Source organism: Sebastes umbrosus, chromosome 2, assembly GCF_015220745.1.
Source record: "Sebastes umbrosus isolate fSebUmb1 chromosome 2, fSebUmb1.pri, whole genome shotgun sequence".
Taxonomy (NCBI): domain Eukaryota; kingdom Metazoa; phylum Chordata; class Actinopteri; order Perciformes; family Sebastidae; genus Sebastes; species Sebastes umbrosus.
The window spans coordinates 41,406,022-41,422,625 of NC_051270.1; the positions used below are offsets into that span (position 1 = coordinate 41,406,022).

The 16,604-nt window shown below is 41.8% G+C and overlaps 2 protein-coding genes across 3 annotated transcripts in view; both read right to left on the bottom strand.

The window, feature by feature from the left end:
• Positions 1-4,657, bottom strand: part of wdhd1 (WD repeat and HMG-box DNA binding protein 1) — a 40,427-nt gene extending 35,770 nt beyond the window's left edge. For both annotated transcript variants that reach the window (XM_037796445.1, XM_037796436.1), the window contains exons 1-4: positions 4,466-4,657; positions 4,092-4,173; positions 590-701; positions 327-478 (exon numbers count right to left, since the gene is read on the bottom strand). In XM_037796445.1, coding sequence (XP_037652373.1) covers positions 327-478; positions 590-701; positions 4,092-4,168 — 341 coding nt within the window. In that variant the 5' untranslated portion in view covers positions 4,169-4,173; positions 4,466-4,657. The remainder of the gene's footprint in view (positions 1-326; positions 479-589; positions 702-4,091; positions 4,174-4,465) is intronic.
• Positions 4,658-14,511: 9,854 nt separating this feature from the next.
• Positions 14,512-15,888, bottom strand: socs4 (suppressor of cytokine signaling 4). Its single transcript, XM_037796457.1, has one exon. The coding sequence runs from the start codon at positions 15,878-15,880 to the stop codon at positions 14,693-14,695; it is 1,188 nt and encodes a 395-aa protein (XP_037652385.1). The 5' UTR covers positions 15,881-15,888; the 3' UTR covers positions 14,512-14,692.
• Positions 15,889-16,604: the final 716 nt, after the last annotated feature.

The window sequence follows — 16,604 nt, forward strand, 5'->3', positions numbered from 1 at the left end:
AACTCATTGAATCTACACAAATTACTTATTTTGGATTCAAAATGTCGATTTTCGCTGAAAGGTGACAAGTGTGCAACCTACCAGCACCGTACAAAAACAGAAATAAAAGTAGAATGTACTGTACCTATGTTTTGGAAATAATATAATAAATAAATAAAATAATAAAACCAGGAAATAGCTATAGCCCGTAACTCTGCATAAAACCACTAATTTCTGGTTTTGTATGGATCAAACAAAACCAGAACTTTGTGGTGAGCTTTAGGGGTGCCAACAGGCAAATTTCACCACTTTGGACAGTTATGTTTTTCAAAAGTGATCATAAGTACCTGGATCCGGCAGCGACTCTGGAGCCACTGCTGTTAAAGGTGACATGCGTGGCATTGGTAGTGAACCGGGTCAGGATGCCATATGGATCGCCATCAGGAAACGTGTGGATCTGCACGGTGTTGTTGGAGCTCGCTGTCACCAGCTTGCCGTTCTGTAGAGGGAGGAACACATATCAATGCTTCACTGACAGCTGATTCATTACAGAAGGTCTCAGTGGAAAATCAATCACACATCATCAAAGACCAGACGACCGATGACCAACCTTGAGGGCGAGAGAGTACGCCTTTTCCCCGACGGTGATGAACTTTGGATCGTCGTCATCCAGACCATCCCATATCCGAACATCTCCATCATTCCCGCAGGTTACAATGAACCTGAGGAGGATTTTATCATGGTGAGATATGCATATTGTGAAGCAGAAGGAAAAATAACAAAGTGTCAAACTGATTAATTCATCTTTTCAGAAAGTAAGGTTGTTTTTAAATCAGTTTGCTACTGTGCAACATGATTGAGAGCTATTTCAATTCAGTGTGCTACACACAAAAGAAATACTGTTTTTGCTGCAAGATTTCTTGTAAGGCTTGTCAAAGACTTGTAAGGAACTTGCAGATTATAGGGCCATATGACCTCTGGTATTATTCTTCTGAACCACAGACTGTATACAGTATATACTATATATATATATATATATATATATATATATAGATAAACTGGGGGAAAAAAAGTTGGTAAACTTGTGTTTGGTGGATTATTTCTCTGTTGTTACAATGTTAACGGTCATTGTATTTTACATGGTTGGAAAGCCTGTTTATTTACCTTCACAATGATGTCCAACTTGTAAGGATCATGCATTTGTGGGATGAGCAGCACAGCTGATTATGTGGGTAGCGCCCAAGAAAAATGTGCCAAAAGGCTCTGCCAATGGTAAACAGTGTATTCTCATAAGGCTACCAGGAAGCCTGCAATGACTGCCCTTCACCGTCAGGCCCGTTTGCGCTGGTGTCGACAACACAGACAATGGAACCTGAACATGTGGGGGAATGTCATGTTCAGTGATGAGTCCAGGTTCTGTCTGCCAAAGTTGGACGGCAGGGTCAAAGTATGGAGACGACGTGGAGAACGCTATGCTGATTGTTGCACCGATGGAGTAACAGCTTTTGGTTGGGGCAGTGTCATGGTGTGGGGGGCGGCATCTCCCTCACTGGCAAAACAAGGCTTGTCATCATTGAAGACCATTTCAATGCAGTGAGATATCAGGATGAGATTCTGCAGCCAGTGTTGATCCCATATCTCCACAATCTGGGACCTAACTTCATCCTCCAAGATGACAACGCTCACCCCCACAGAGCCAGGGTTATCACAGACTACCTCCACAATGTGGGAGTAGAGAGAATGGAACGGCCTGCCAAGAGTCCAGACCTCAACCCAATTCAACACTTGTGGGATCAGCTTGGGCGTGCTGTACGTGTTAGAGTGACCAACACAACCACGATGGCTGACCTGCAACGAATCCTGGTTGAGGAATGGAACGCCATCCCACAGCAACGTGTGACCAGGTTGGTGACCAGGTTGAGGAGGAGGTGCCAGGCTGTTGTGGCTGCGTGTGGATCTTCCACCGCTACTGAGGCTCCTGACGGTGTATTAAATGAATAAAGTGTAAAATAGCCAATATGTCTTGTTTGTTCCTTGTTACTGATAGAGAGTTCAATCATCCAATCCACCAAACAACTCAAAACAAGAGTCAACACCAACAGGCGAATACACTGTTTACCATTGACAGAGCATTTTGGAACATTTTTCTTGGGCGCTACCCACATAATCAGCTGTGCTGCTCATCCCACAAATGCATGATCCTTACAAGTTGGACATCATTGCGAAGATAAATAAACAGGCTTTCCAACCATGTAAAATACAATGACCATTAGCATTGTAACAACAGAGAAATAATCCACCACCCACACCCACACCCACACACACACACACACACACACACACACACACACACACACACACACACACACGACTGGCCATCAGGTTCCCCTGACCTAAATCCAATTGAGCACCTACAGGACGTCTGGGAGGAGATCCCCCAGGACACCATCCACCAACTCATCAGGAGCATGCCCAGACGTTGTCGGGTCTGCATACAGACACGCGGGGGCGAGTTGTGATCGAGTGATATTGTGGTTTTAGCTGACGTGTGTCGCCTCACTGTTTTGAGCGATGCTCGTTCATGTCTATGTAGAGCGAGCACAAGCTCGAGCCCGACGCTGACTTTCGTTGACTTAACGACCACAGGTGTCGCTGTTAACAAGCATTTTCTGATTCTTACAAACAGTCCCTTTAAGTGTACAATCAGTGCTCAAAGTGGCTTTACCGGCACTCTTACATTTTACTCCTTCGCATATCACAATTTTTTCTTGTACACCGGCACACACAAGCTACCGGTTATTCTTTTATGCCCTCTCCATTTCAGGTTCTCTGGACGATTCATAATCGTATATGGCACAGGGGGTGAGAATGAGGGTGCTGTAATTTATTGATACATGTTCACTTCCTTTCTGTAAAAATTTGTGAACTGTTTGTCATTACTTTTATTTTTTGTGAACAAATATAATTAATGAAACATTATTTAAAAGTTTTCTGAATGAGATCTTTTGATTTACGGAATATGATTTTACAGGGCAAACATTTCCAGAAGAAGTAAATGTTCTGACAAAGACTGTGATATGTGTTCATAATAAAATAATGATTTAACTATAGCAAGTTTCGTCTTTTGAGGAGTTATCTATAGTAATAATAATGATCCAAATGATGTCAAATTGCATAGTTTTAATTCAAAAACCTTCAAATATTCTTGTGGAAGGACTCCAACACCAGATATCTCCTAGTATCTTTTATTCACTGTTGTAATTCAGAATGTGTCTCTTTATCCTGCTATATAATATGGAGCACCCTGACTGGGACTCTGCTCCTAAAACCTGAATGAAGCTCACACAGGGTTATAAATGAACTCTTTTGTTCACCTGTGGCTGGTGATTCCAAAATCTATCAACCACTCAATTGTTTTCACTAGCCACTTACAGTGACAGTGTGAACCACATGTGAAAAATACCAAGATCTACAAAATTCAAGCAATAGGCTGTCTTATTTCATAACGTACATATTTAAACTCTTAAGGAAAATACTGACTCTCTCTCCCTCTTTTGAACTTTTTCGTCCACCTCCAAATGACAAATGAATATTCAAATGTTACCAGCCACTCAATAGATTACCATTGTTTGTTTGGCTGTTGAGTGAAGCAAATCTGGCAGCCACTTGCATATTTTACCAGTTTTTGGCTGGTGCTAATTTTCAGCCCTGCTCAGTGCTCACACACCTCAGCTCTGTATGTATACCTGCCTCTCTGGTGTTGATTCAAGCCTATAGGCTAGGCATCCTATAACATATTATAGAGAGATACTATAGGCTACAAAAACACAGGGAAGCACTTTGTTTGTATATTAACACTATGGGTAAATATACAAACACACCACAATAACCCTATAATGTTTCAGTTGGAATATAATTGTAATATTATAAGCCTACTATAGAGGATACACGTGAATAAGGGGAGTAGTGGATGTGATTTGGATCCACTTCAAGCACTGTGTACAATGATAGTGTCAAACTAAAAAAGACTGTTATGAATGAGCAGTCAGATCACATTGATGTCAACATTAGCAGTCCCAGACAGTGAAGAAGTACCTTTAACAAGGACTCACCTCCCAGATTCATCGAAGCACACCTCGGTGTGTCCCTCCGAGTGGCCGTAGCGCATCGGCTTCCTCTCACAAGGCATCTTCACTAAACCAGCAGACATAAACAGCAACAGTAACCAATAGGTGAAGGTAGGACTTTAACACGGGAACATTACACATCTGTCACACACCCCAACCCTGCCCTGTCATGATTAGCCTCTGGTTCTCTGAGCTAGCTGAAGAGTTGAGCTAACGCTAACAGCCAAAGGACGTTCCGTTAGCTAACTTCCGTTACACACGTCAAAGTCAACGGTCGGATCGGTGTTTACGGGACGACACGTTTAACGAGGTTCTCTTACTAGTTCTGACTCGAGAGGAGAGTTCGTGTTACAACTTACAGCTTCCCTGACTGTCTCCACAGACTCGATCCTCTTCTCCTGAATCTCCCGCGCTGCGTTAAAAACAACGAACCGCAGCGTCACGACTCCCGCCACCTACGTCATGACGCAACAGTCGTAACCCCTCCTAGGTTGGAGCCACGCAGCAGGAGTGTTTTGAAATAGTTGTGTCAGTGGTTAGAAGTACGCCCACCTTTTAATGAAGTAAAGGTAGAAATACTGCAGTGTCAAAATACGTTGTTAGTAAAAGTATAAAGGTATTAAATATACTTAAAGTACCAAAAGTAGGCTATAAGGACTCATTATGCAGAATGGTCCATTTCAGAATAATTTATATTATGTTACTGAATTATAGGCTAATTATTGATGCACTAATGTGTAAATTAGATTAACGTTGCAGCTGGTAAAGGTGGAGCTAATTTTAACTACTTTATATACTGCTGGAATATTACATCATAATTTATTAGTTGATTATATATATAGCCTAATAAATATGATTTACTACTCAACTCAACTATATTTATATAGCACTTTTCATACAATCATGCAGCCCAAAGTGCTTCAAATAAATAAACACAAGGGATAAAAAGCAGTATGAAAACCAATGATTAAGACTTAAAATTTGGATGTATTAGTTAATTTATATTTTGTATTAATAATCTATAAATCATAGTGGAGTAAAAAGTATGGGCTAATATTTGCCTCCAAAATGGACACAAAGTAGAAATTAGCATAAAAATAGAGATACGTAACTACAAGAATGGCAAAATTGTATTTAAGTAGGCTTCAGTGTATACTTGAGTAAATTACATTTCACAACTGGGATCTGTGATGTTTCTGCACAAATATGTTACGATTAAACCAGGCAATGTCATGGCAACCTAAAATGAGTTGCTGTCTAGAGAGTGATGAGACAGAGACAACTAAATGCACAAAACACAATATATGTCTATCAATTCTAAAGTAATGTGTGCCCACATGGCATCAGTCCTAGTGAATGTGAGCGCCCTGTAATGAATTACATACAGCCTTATAAAGAAGTACAGACAACCATGGAACATGTCTCCGTGCTGGTGTCAACATCCTCCACAGCAGGGGATCGAAACAAAAGGAAAAACTAACACAGTAGTGAAATCTAACAGAAGCTCTTTTCCCATGCCCTGCAGCATCATAAATGCTTACAACATGTGTTTCTTAAAATTACAAAACCATACGATTACATTTCAAACAGATTACATTTCAAACAGATTAAGATTACATTTCATACAGAGGACATTTTATTCCGATTACATGCATGTAAGCCTTAAATCCACAATTTCCATCACATCACACATCACACAGCACTATTAAATACAATTTGATTCAATGTTGTTTAAATGTTGTTTGAACGAAATAGGGCCTACAGTTCAGCTTTTGATCTCTCAACAAGATTATTTTTACATCTCTCAAAGTTTGAAGCCTCCTCTTATGATTTTGCCTCTTTACCAGAACTAAGTGCTGTGTATGCTTTTAATTGTGATTATGTCGGTGCTATTGTTTATTTGTGTCATGCACATACAAGTGCCATAAGCCGACATGCATTTAAGACACCCACAAAAAAACCCTTAAAGGGACTGTTTGTAATTTTTTGCACGTATAAATCTACTGGGTCGGTTTCCCATGCGGGCTCGCATACGCGCGCTCGCGTGTGGCTACGCTGTTCAGACCGCTCTTCTGCTCCTCTGCTCCTCTGCTCCTCTGCCTGCTTGCCTTCACTCACACAACGCACGCATTCTCACTCCACCTCACGTTCATGCGCGCTCACTCCACACTGCAGAAGAGTTAGTAGCTCTGAAAATATCTAGTGAATGTTCAGTGGACGTTTGTGCAGAAATAACTGCTGCAGCTCCTCCAGACCAACAGAGGTTTCCCGTGTCTTGTGAAGTGACGGGGCTTCGCAGCGAGAAACGTTATCGTCTCCGACCGGGTGGTGGTGTCTCCCTCCCACTGCGGTCAGAGACGATAACGTTCTCTTCCTGCTTCAGACAAAGGTTCATCAATTGTACAAAGTTGTCTACCTCCAGTGATTTAATATTGCTCTTCAATAAAGTTGAGGAACTCAAGAAAGACCTTTTTTAAAAATTGGTCAAAATTGAAGCATCAGAGGCTGAAATACCCCGACTTATAGTCCACAGTATGACACCTGTTCAAAAGGTGTAGAATCCTCAATTTGCCATAATGCAGTAACAGCATCTTTTCTTTAGGTTGATTATATTTGTTGTGCTAACTTAGGTAATGCTTTACTGTACACTATTGTGCAGTTATATATCATTTTAAATACCTATTTTACTATATCTATTATTTGGTTGAATCAGTGTGAGGTCACATTATGAATGTGAAATATCTACTTACTGTCTCTTATTTTTATTTAATTTGGTTTTGTTTATTGTGGATTGTTACAGCAGTAATAACTAATGGGGATCATAAATAAAGTAAAGTAAAGACCCTCCCCTTTCCCCTTACTTAATCATATATTAGTCTGGTGTCTATCACTTTACCATGCCATTTTTGTCTCAATATGCTCTCGTATAGTTTTTCTATTTTAATTTTTATTCTTATTTTACTTTTTTTAGTATTACTTTCTTTTACTTTCTCTATTTATCTGTACTATTTCTATTTCTTTGACCCCGTAGGAAACCCACGCAACAGAGGGAGAACATAACACAGAAATACTCCACATGTGTAACGAACCTTCCTACTGGGAGGCGACAGTAGTAACCACTGCACCATTATCCACAGTAGGCTATATGCATACCTAACCTGCCTACAAACTGTTCTCATTGCGTATATACATTTAATACTCACTGCACAACCTGTTTGGCTGTTTACATACATGTATAGATTTTACTATAACTGTACACCTGTCTACAGAATTATATTATATTTTATTCCTATATTTTAAAGATACTATTTGTAATTTTCAGAAATGCTTGTTAACAGCGACACCTGTGGCCGTTAAGTCGATGAAAGTCAGCATCGGGCTCGTGCTTGCTCGCTCTAAATAGACATGAACGAGCATCGCTCAAAACATAGAGGCGACACACGTCAGCTAAAAGCACAATATCACTCTATATTTCAGCTGCTTGGCAGTAATGTTAGCTGACCAGACGAAGGTCTCTCCATGAATCAATGCTGATCCTAGTGTTGGCTTTTCCTGCCTCAGCCCCGCAGCGAGTAATGTTATCGTCTCCCGACTGCGCCCGGAGTGAACAGGGGAGACACCGGCACCCAGTCGTAGACGATAACGTTTCTCGCTGCGGAGCCCCGTCGGTTCAGAAGACACGGGAAACCTCTGTTGGTCTAGAGGAGCTGCAGCAGTTATTTCTGCACAAACGTCCACTGTACATTCACTAGATATTCTCAGAGCTACACTAACTCTTCTGGAGTGTGGAGTGTGCGCACATGAACGTGAGGTGGAGCGAGAACGTGAGGTGGAGCGAGAACGTGAGGTGGAGCGAGAACGCGCGCGCTGTGTGAGTGAAGGCAAGCAACGGAGCGGTCTGAACAGCGTAACCGTGCATATGCGAGCGCACTCGCGCACATATGCGAGCGCGCATGGGATCCCGACCCGGTAGATTTATACATGTAAAAAGTTACAAACAGTCCCTTTAACTTCTGCACTATCGTATATCTTTATGTCTTATATTCTAATTTAGTGATTTTCTTTCTTTTACACATATTGGTATAAGTAGCTGCAGTTGGAGGGAGCCTGACAACTAAGAATTATAATAGTTGTGCATATCGCATTAAAGAACCAGAAGTTAATTCCGTATATCTAAACTGAAACAGGGCTGCATGATGGTGCAGTGGTTAGCACTGTCACCCGACAGCAAGAGGGTCACAGGTTCAAACCCGGCTTGAGGTCCTTCTGTGTGGAGTTTGCATGTTCTCCCCGTGTTAGCCTGGGTTCTCTCCGGGTGCTCAGGTTTCCTCCCACAGTCCAAAGACATGCAGGTTCATTGTTGACTCTAAATGTCCTGTAAGTGTGAAAGTGAGTTTTAATTGTTGTCTGTCTCTGTGTGTCAGCCCTGTGATAGTCTGGAGACCTGTCCAGGGTGTACCCCGCCTTCACCTAATGTCAGCTTGGATCGGCTCCAGCCCCCCCCCCACCCTGAATAGGATAAGGGGTTACAGATAATGAATTAATGAATGAATAAACTGAAACAGTAATAATGAAATAGAAAACTTTGATGAATAGGAAAACACAAAATGGAACAGCCAATTTACTCGAGCATGTAGAAGTAAAATCTGTATTACAAGTTCTGACAAAAAAACAAACTTTTTATGCCTGAAATCCTAATGGTTGTATGATGAATATTTCAATCACTGTTTTGTATTCATACAAGTCCCCTCAGGGCAGATTTCCTCACACTGCTAGTTGGAGATGACATGAATGACATGAATCAATTGAAAGAAATCTGAATTTCACCCCAGTTATGAGGAAGAAATAGTCTTTTTCATGTCCTTATCTCTCCATGTGCTCTGCTGAAGCGCTGGCATTTAGAGGTGTCCTTTGCAGAGAGTGGGATGAATTGTTTTCAAAGCGATACTTCAAAAGCAGCTTTTTCCGTCCCATTAGCCTGTCTGACTGTGACACAAGTACACAGCTGCAGCATGAACATGTATGGATGAATAAGCATGACTGGAGCTGCACCATTAAATCAGTCCAGACATGACAAAAAACCTGAGACACAGTCATACCACAGAGGCGGTGTAAAGGGCATTTATTGGTTTGTGTATCAGTGTGGTGAATACAATATGTGCCTCGAGGGGGTAAACACAGGGATTTAAGTATTTGAGAATACTGCTTGGTCCTATTGTGGACTGTCCTCCACTCTACGGTGGCCCTGAGAGCTCAGAGCACTGCAGATTAAAGGGACAGTGTGGTGGATTTAGCGGCTTCTAGTGGTGAGGTTGCATTTTGCAACCAACTGAAGAGGACCGCTCCCTATGTAGATATATACTGCTCATTCTAAGCTAACGAAAACATGCCGATTCTTAGTTTCAGGTGATGATACACTAAAGAAAACATAGTTATGAAAATTATATTTAATAGATCCCCGAAATGCTATAAAAACTGTTCCTTTAAAGGGACTGTTTGTAACTTTCAGAAATGCTTGTTAACAGCGACAACTGTGGCCGTTAAGTCAACGTTTCTCCTTGCAGAGCTCCGTCACTTCACAAGACACGGGAAACCTCTGTTGGTCTGGAGGAGCTGCAGCAGTTATTTCTGCACAAACGTCCACTGAACATTCACTAGATATTCTCAGAGCTAAACTAACTCTTCTGCAGTGTGGAGTGTGTGCGCATGCACGTGAGAGTGGAGTGCGAGAACACGCGCGGTGTGTGAGTGAAAGCAGGCAGCGGAGCAGAGGAGCAGAGACTCCGGCCCTGGAGACCAAAGCTACGGTCTCCCCTGTGTCTTCTGGGCGTGGTCGGGGGGGCTGGAGCAGGAAGAGTTGACACTGTTTTGCAAGACGGTCTTCACTAGATATTACTTTGCGGTTTCGGTGCTTCCGTGTAGTTTGTGTTGGAGTCTTGTCTGAACAGCGTAGCCACACTCGAGCGCGCATATGCGAGCGCACATGGGAAACCGACCCGGTAGATTTATACGTGTAAGAAGTTACAAACAGTCCCTTTAAGAAAACACATGCAAAGAGACAAAACATGAGCAAATGAAGAAAATGTCTTCATCAATTTGACAACGTGTGTGCAGCATTTAGGAAAAAAACTCCACCAAACAGAAAAAACAACCAAATACACATAGCAGAACCAAGTGAAGAAAACAGTTGTATTCCCTTAATGGAAGCAAACTAATGTTGTACTTTTTTAAAGTTTGCATGATTCAGATTTGAAGTGGAAAGCTAGTAATCATCAAAATGTCAATGGTAGATGAACAACAAATATCTGAAATTCTGAAAAAATATTCTGTTGTGTTCTGTGCCACTTGCAACATTTCTGTATTGGTTTGTGTTTCCTCACCTTGCAGTGTTTTCTTTTTCTAACAGCTGGGCCACAAAAGCTGCTTGAGCAGTGCGTGATGGCTACAAAAGGCTTTTATTATGAAATATTTGCAGAACAGTGTTGTGGAAAATGCAGTGACTTGCAGGGCTCCATAAATTACTAGTACCGGCATTTAATTGTGGATTATTACAAATAAACACACGCTTCTTAACTTTTTTCTGTCTAAAATAAATATGACATTTTTAATGAAATGAAATCGCCATCATGAAAGGCAAACTTTATGTAGAAAGAAACGGGTGGCAGCAGCAGAAATTCTGGTGTGGACACCACACACGTGAGAGACGCAGCAATTCAGCGAGGTAGCCGCCATACGCTGCTCATTTTCCCAGTGTGTCCAAGCTGTAAATGCTGCACATATGCTGTCAAATTGGTGACGATGTTTTTCTATTTGCATGTGTTTTCTTAAAGGGGAAATATCATGAAAAATTCACTTTTTCAGTGCTTGTTCACATATATTTGGGTATCTGGGGTGCCTATCAACACACAAACTGAAATAAGACAACCCAGTCAGTTTTTTTGTGGGCTGCCTATCAGAAAAGATGTGATTCAACAAGCCAATCAGATTTGGCTCCCCTTACTATATCATGTCTCATTAGAATATATCACCCACAGCTTGAGAACTACCTTTGCACCATATTTTCCTCACAAGCCAATCAGAGCAGACTGGGCTTTTTTCAGGAGGGGGTCTTAAAGAGACAGGCATAAATACAGGTATATTCAGACAGACAGTATGAGAAAAATAATGTGTCTTTTGAACATTAAAGAATGTAAACATGTTCTAGTAGAAATCCAAAATGCAAGTATGAACCAGAAAATGAGCATGATCTGTCCCCTTTAAGTTGCAGTGTGTTGAGCTCTCAGTGACACCATAACTCCAACATGTAAACAGTTTTACCAAAAACAATACTTGTGAAAGTTGTTGAGGCACAACTGATGTTAAATATTCATTTACAGAGGAGCTTTCAGCTGAGACTGAATAAAGAGGCAACTGAGTGGTGAGAGGAGACAGACAAGTGAAGCAGATGATGTCTTCCCATCAGTGCAGTTGTACAGCCATCTTGTGGCTGCAGAGAAGAATACAGTCCTATTGAAGCTCACGTTTCTGTTTGTTAAGAAGAGCTGTTGAAAGGCATATAGAGGTGACACCCATAACAGAGCTTGAATCCATTTTGTGTAGCAGATGAAATCAGTCCACTTGTCTTCAGTTTGCCACAAGGAGGTAAATGTTGTTCATAACCTCACAAAGTCTTTGGAGGGAGATGTGGTTTGAATTTTGTGATTAGTTAGACTTAAGCAGTGTTTATGTGGCGATATTGGAGCAGATTGCTCTGCGCCATTTCACCCTTGCAAGGGAAGAGGTCTAAAAATGTTTTGTTTGAAAGGTAATGAAGAATTAATAATGTTAGGATATTACTATATGCAGTTTGAGTCTCTGTACCTCGAACCTTTGACAGCACCAGTTGTGTGCAGGATAAGGCCATAATAAAGCATCACATATTTATGATATTAAGGAACATTAAAGGAAGTTTGGTCTCAGCCAGGAAACCATGAAAGGTGCAGTTCCTCTAGTGGCCACTATATATACAGTATACTAGATGCCAACACAAGCAGCTCTGCCTCCTAAAACTTATGTTCCCATACAACTAAACTGCATTCTCAATTATGTTTAGGCGGTTTGTCTTTGACGTATCACAAATAGTCCACAGATGGCCGCAGCAAGTGACGGAGTAAAACGACCGACTGTTAATGAAAGTAACATGGATTAATAATGTTATTGAAAGTTACGTGGAATAATAATGTTATTGAAAGTTACGTGGTATAATAACGAGTATAACAAGAGAGAAAGTGGACTAAGGGTGGAGGGGGGGGCAGATGGTTCAAACAAACAACGGACTTTCCCCCAGGAGATCGCTGTTTCGGTCCTGTGTTAAACTAAAAGTCAACGTTCCCTTACATAGTCTTTTTAAGCCATACCATAATGTAATGTTTTGTAGCCTAATAAACCTAACCAAGTAGTTTTGTTGCTTTTTTGTTTCGTGTAGTGTTGACTACATTTTTAAAACTGTTTAAAACTGGGACCGTAATACACGACAAAATACTTCAAATAAGACAGTATGCTTTCAGATTACTTGTTATGTACTTATCAGAGATATACTTAACAAAAAAATATTAATTTATTAATTATTATGCTTCTTACATACAGTTATTAAAATTATACTTAAGTATACTTGGCTTATACCATCAAGTATACAGAAAAGTCTAAGGCCCTGTTCAGACCTGGTATTAACATGAGTCCACAGTGATCGGATCACAAGTGGACAGCTCTAAGTACGTCTGTTCACACCTGGCTTTAGAATGCTTCTCAACATGCGTCTTGAGTGTCCACTACTACAGCAGCCTTTGTGACGTAATATTACAGGAATGTCAGTAGTAATATCCTACATATTCGTGAATTCGGGTACATTTTATTAACATCACAATAAAAGGTTATTGTACCGGCGGTCCCCGGGGACCTCCACGCCACTGGCACCGCTGCCTTTGCCAGACAACAGCGGGGTACAGAGCTCCAGAGAGCCGGGAGGAGAGAGAGCGAGCGGGCGGTCGGGTGTCAGCTCCGTGCAAAGCATCAGAACAAAAACAGCGACACATCTCCGATAGTACGATAATAATGCACTTTGCGTGCCTAGTCTGATAGTCTGTAGATTATGTAGCCTATAAATATGATATATTTTAATAAAATACAGTTGTACCGACAGATTACAGTAGAGCACAGAGGCTGTTTCCATGCTGCGATGCAGACAGTCTGCCTGTCTATTCACATGAAGAGCGCAGAGACCCGCGGATCCCAGCGGGATGTCAGTAGAGTAGGCGGTCCTTATTGTGGTCAGGACTCATTCACTACACACTGCTAAAAGAATGTGGTCATATGTGGCCCAGACCACCTCTGAATGTGGTCTGAAAGATCCGATCTCTATGTGTCCTCAATGTGTCTTGAGTGTGTTCACACCTGTACTTAAAGCTGTCCACTTGTGATCCGATCACTGAGGAAGCATGTTAATACCAGGTCTGAACAGGGCCTATGTGTACTTGGCAAGTATACAGAAAAGTCCAAGTATACTTGGCTTTTACTGAAAAGTATACAGAAAAGTATAAGTATATTTGGCTAAGTACTATAAGTTAACCTAAAGAAAATGTTCAAGTATACTTGTAGTAAAAAGTATTAAACTAGTAGTTTACTGAGAGTATACTTTAAAGTGTAAACTAAAAAGGGGGTAACAAGTATATAACTAACAGTATACCCATAAGGTCACTTGTAGTATAATTCATATTATAGTTGCAGTGCAAAATACAACTTGGATGTAAACTAGTTGTGTACTCAAAGACTACTACTCTTACATTTACTTAAAAGAATGCTTTTATAAACTAAAAAGTTGGCCAATTTAGTCACAAGAAGTATTGAAGTAGTGCACAAGTATACTACAAGTACATTGCTATTAGTATACTAATTACATAAAGTATACTTGGGAAAATATTTGAACTATACTTAAGTTTACTTCATAAAATAAATTTGAAGTATACTTCTTTTTTATAAGGGTTTCCTTCTGAATGTAATTGAGAATGTAGTTTAGTTGTATGGGAACGTCATTTTGTAGGAGACAGGGTTGCCACAAGACAACTCTGATTGAATTGAAGTCAAAAGGGAAAATGCTCCAACTTCAAGAGTCAATATTCCACAAAAAGTGAGGGTTAAAGATGAATGTCTTGGTGTGAATCCATTAAGGATATTAAGGCAAGTGTTTTGGGGCATATTTGCTTAATTACAGTGTCTCAGTGTATCTTGACATTAGTTCCAGTAGCTGTCAAGATGGCCAGAAGCAGAAAGCCTAAATCCAAGGCTTCAAACTGTCCCTTAGTACTGAAGAAAGACAGATTACGTCCATGTGTTCCTACAGTATATGGATTCAGACCTGTAGAGAAGGCTTTGTAGGTTTGGTTATCAACAAACATCCTGAAGAACTCTCCAGTTCAGCACCTTTTAGACCACAAAGATCTGCAACAGCAAAGCTACTAATTCAATGGCAGTATTCTTGCTTCTTTGTCAAGAGAACCTGCCTTTGCTTGTCTCATCTTTGCCTTCCATGGTTTGAGGTCTGCTTTGGACTGTCACATAGCGCAGGCCCCGTCACACTTAATGTGGTACTGTCGGAGGTAGTCTCTGAGCTGAGGAGGCAGCAGCAGGCTGTCTATGCCCTGGTAGGTGGTGTGGCTACAGATCACAGCCCTGCACAGGTGCTGGAGGGTGAAAGGGAAGGTCCTCGGCAGCGGCCGGGAAAGGAGGGGCTCGAAGAAGAGGCAGGTGGCTGGGTCACTGTAGTGCCTCAGCAGTCCTGTCACACTGGGATCCCGGTACATGCATGGGTCGCGCACATCAAAGCTGAAACGATTGTCGTTTTGCTCGATGCGTGCATGCAGGGAGCGGCTGTAGCGTCGGAAGCTAACCGAGAAGAGGAACTCGTCTTGGGCAGAGTCTCGGAGTAGAAACGTCCCCTCTGGTTTGCCCTCCAGCAGCTCCTCCGCCTCGAAGCGATTCAACACACCCCAGTAACAGGAGCTGTTGTTGATCTGGAGGAGATCCGGGACAAGGATGTAGTCAGTGTGGCCACAGCTGCCCTCTGCTCCCCCATGAGGATAAGAAGGGTCCCAGTCCTCCAGACTGGTGCCTCCAGGACCAGGAGAGCAGCAGATGTCCTCCCAGGAGAGAGGGGTCTGTGGTGGGGAGGTAGAGGAGGATGAGACATTGGGTTTTAGGGGAGCCTCCATATCCTTCAGGGCACTTGGGTGGGTGGCGTTACTTTTTATAAGGTGCCAACATCGGGCCAGTTCAGATTTGGGCGAGAAGGGACACTTGTCCTGCATGAGCTCTGAGACGTGGATCTTGCGTTTGGACCAGAAGAGCACAGAGAAGGGTCGCGAGGAGCCCGATGGGTGGTGGTGATGATGGTGGTGGTGATGGTGAGAGCGCAGAGGAAAACACTGGCCCACCGCATCCTGAAACTTCTGCCGCAGAGAGCGGCGGGACAAGGCCTTCCGACACACTACATCGATGTCTGCAGACGTCAGTGCGTCCCCGAGAGTGCTGCAGCTACACTTTCTCTCTCTGTGCCGCCTCGGACAGGATGTTGATCGCACGCATGGCTCCTCCGTCCCCTCCGCCTCCAGCCCTCCGGGACTCGACCCGTTGCGAGACCTCCGGGAACGTTTCTTCCCCCGCCAGACATAACTGTCTGCACTCCAGCTGCGGAGGCCACATTTGGGACGCGTGTCCGAGCCTCGTGGCTTCTTCTCTGACATGGCTGCTCCCTCTTCTTACTCTGTGGCACATTCAAAAACAGTCTGAGTTATAACAGGATTATAGAACCATGACTCATATCATATTTAAAATGTATTCTATTATCAAAAAGTTGTGTAGGGGAGACCGGGGCAATTGTAAATTTTTTTGGTTTTGATGTCATTACTCAAAAACCTCTTGAGCTATATGGATACAATTTCTATATACGTAACTTGTATTTGTGTTCTACTTGTTAACAGTCATCAAATGTTTTTAACAGCAATGTTAGAGTCACAATATTGATTGAAACACTACAAGTCAAATGTTACATCTGCCCAACGTGCAGGGGCGATTGTAACAGCATACGGGTGCAATTGAAACAAGTAATACCTTCATATAAACACCAAGGACCACAATAAACTACCAAGAATATACATATATTTAAAACAATTTAATATCCATTAAACAATTAATTACTTTCTTACCTCAAAAAAAATTCTTAGTAGAAAAACTTTGAGATATCAGTTTGTCCTTTGTCCCCTGTTTAAAGTTTCAATACCACAGAGTTTCAATAGGCTATGTTGATTTTCAGCCAGTATGGCAGTTCTCCTGCATTATATTCCATATTTGACATTTCTATATATATTTTTATATATCTATATCTCTTTTTGTCAAAACCAGATTTTCCAGTTAAGACTATTAGCTGAGATTAAGGTCTATCCGTCTCCCAGGGATCTTGATGCTTTT

Bases quoted from the DNA above. Each gene is read 5' to 3' on its own strand.
- socs4 (XM_037796457.1), bottom strand. From the start codon at position 15,880: ATGTCAGAGAAGAAGCCACGAGGCTCGGACACGCGTCCCAAATGTGGC.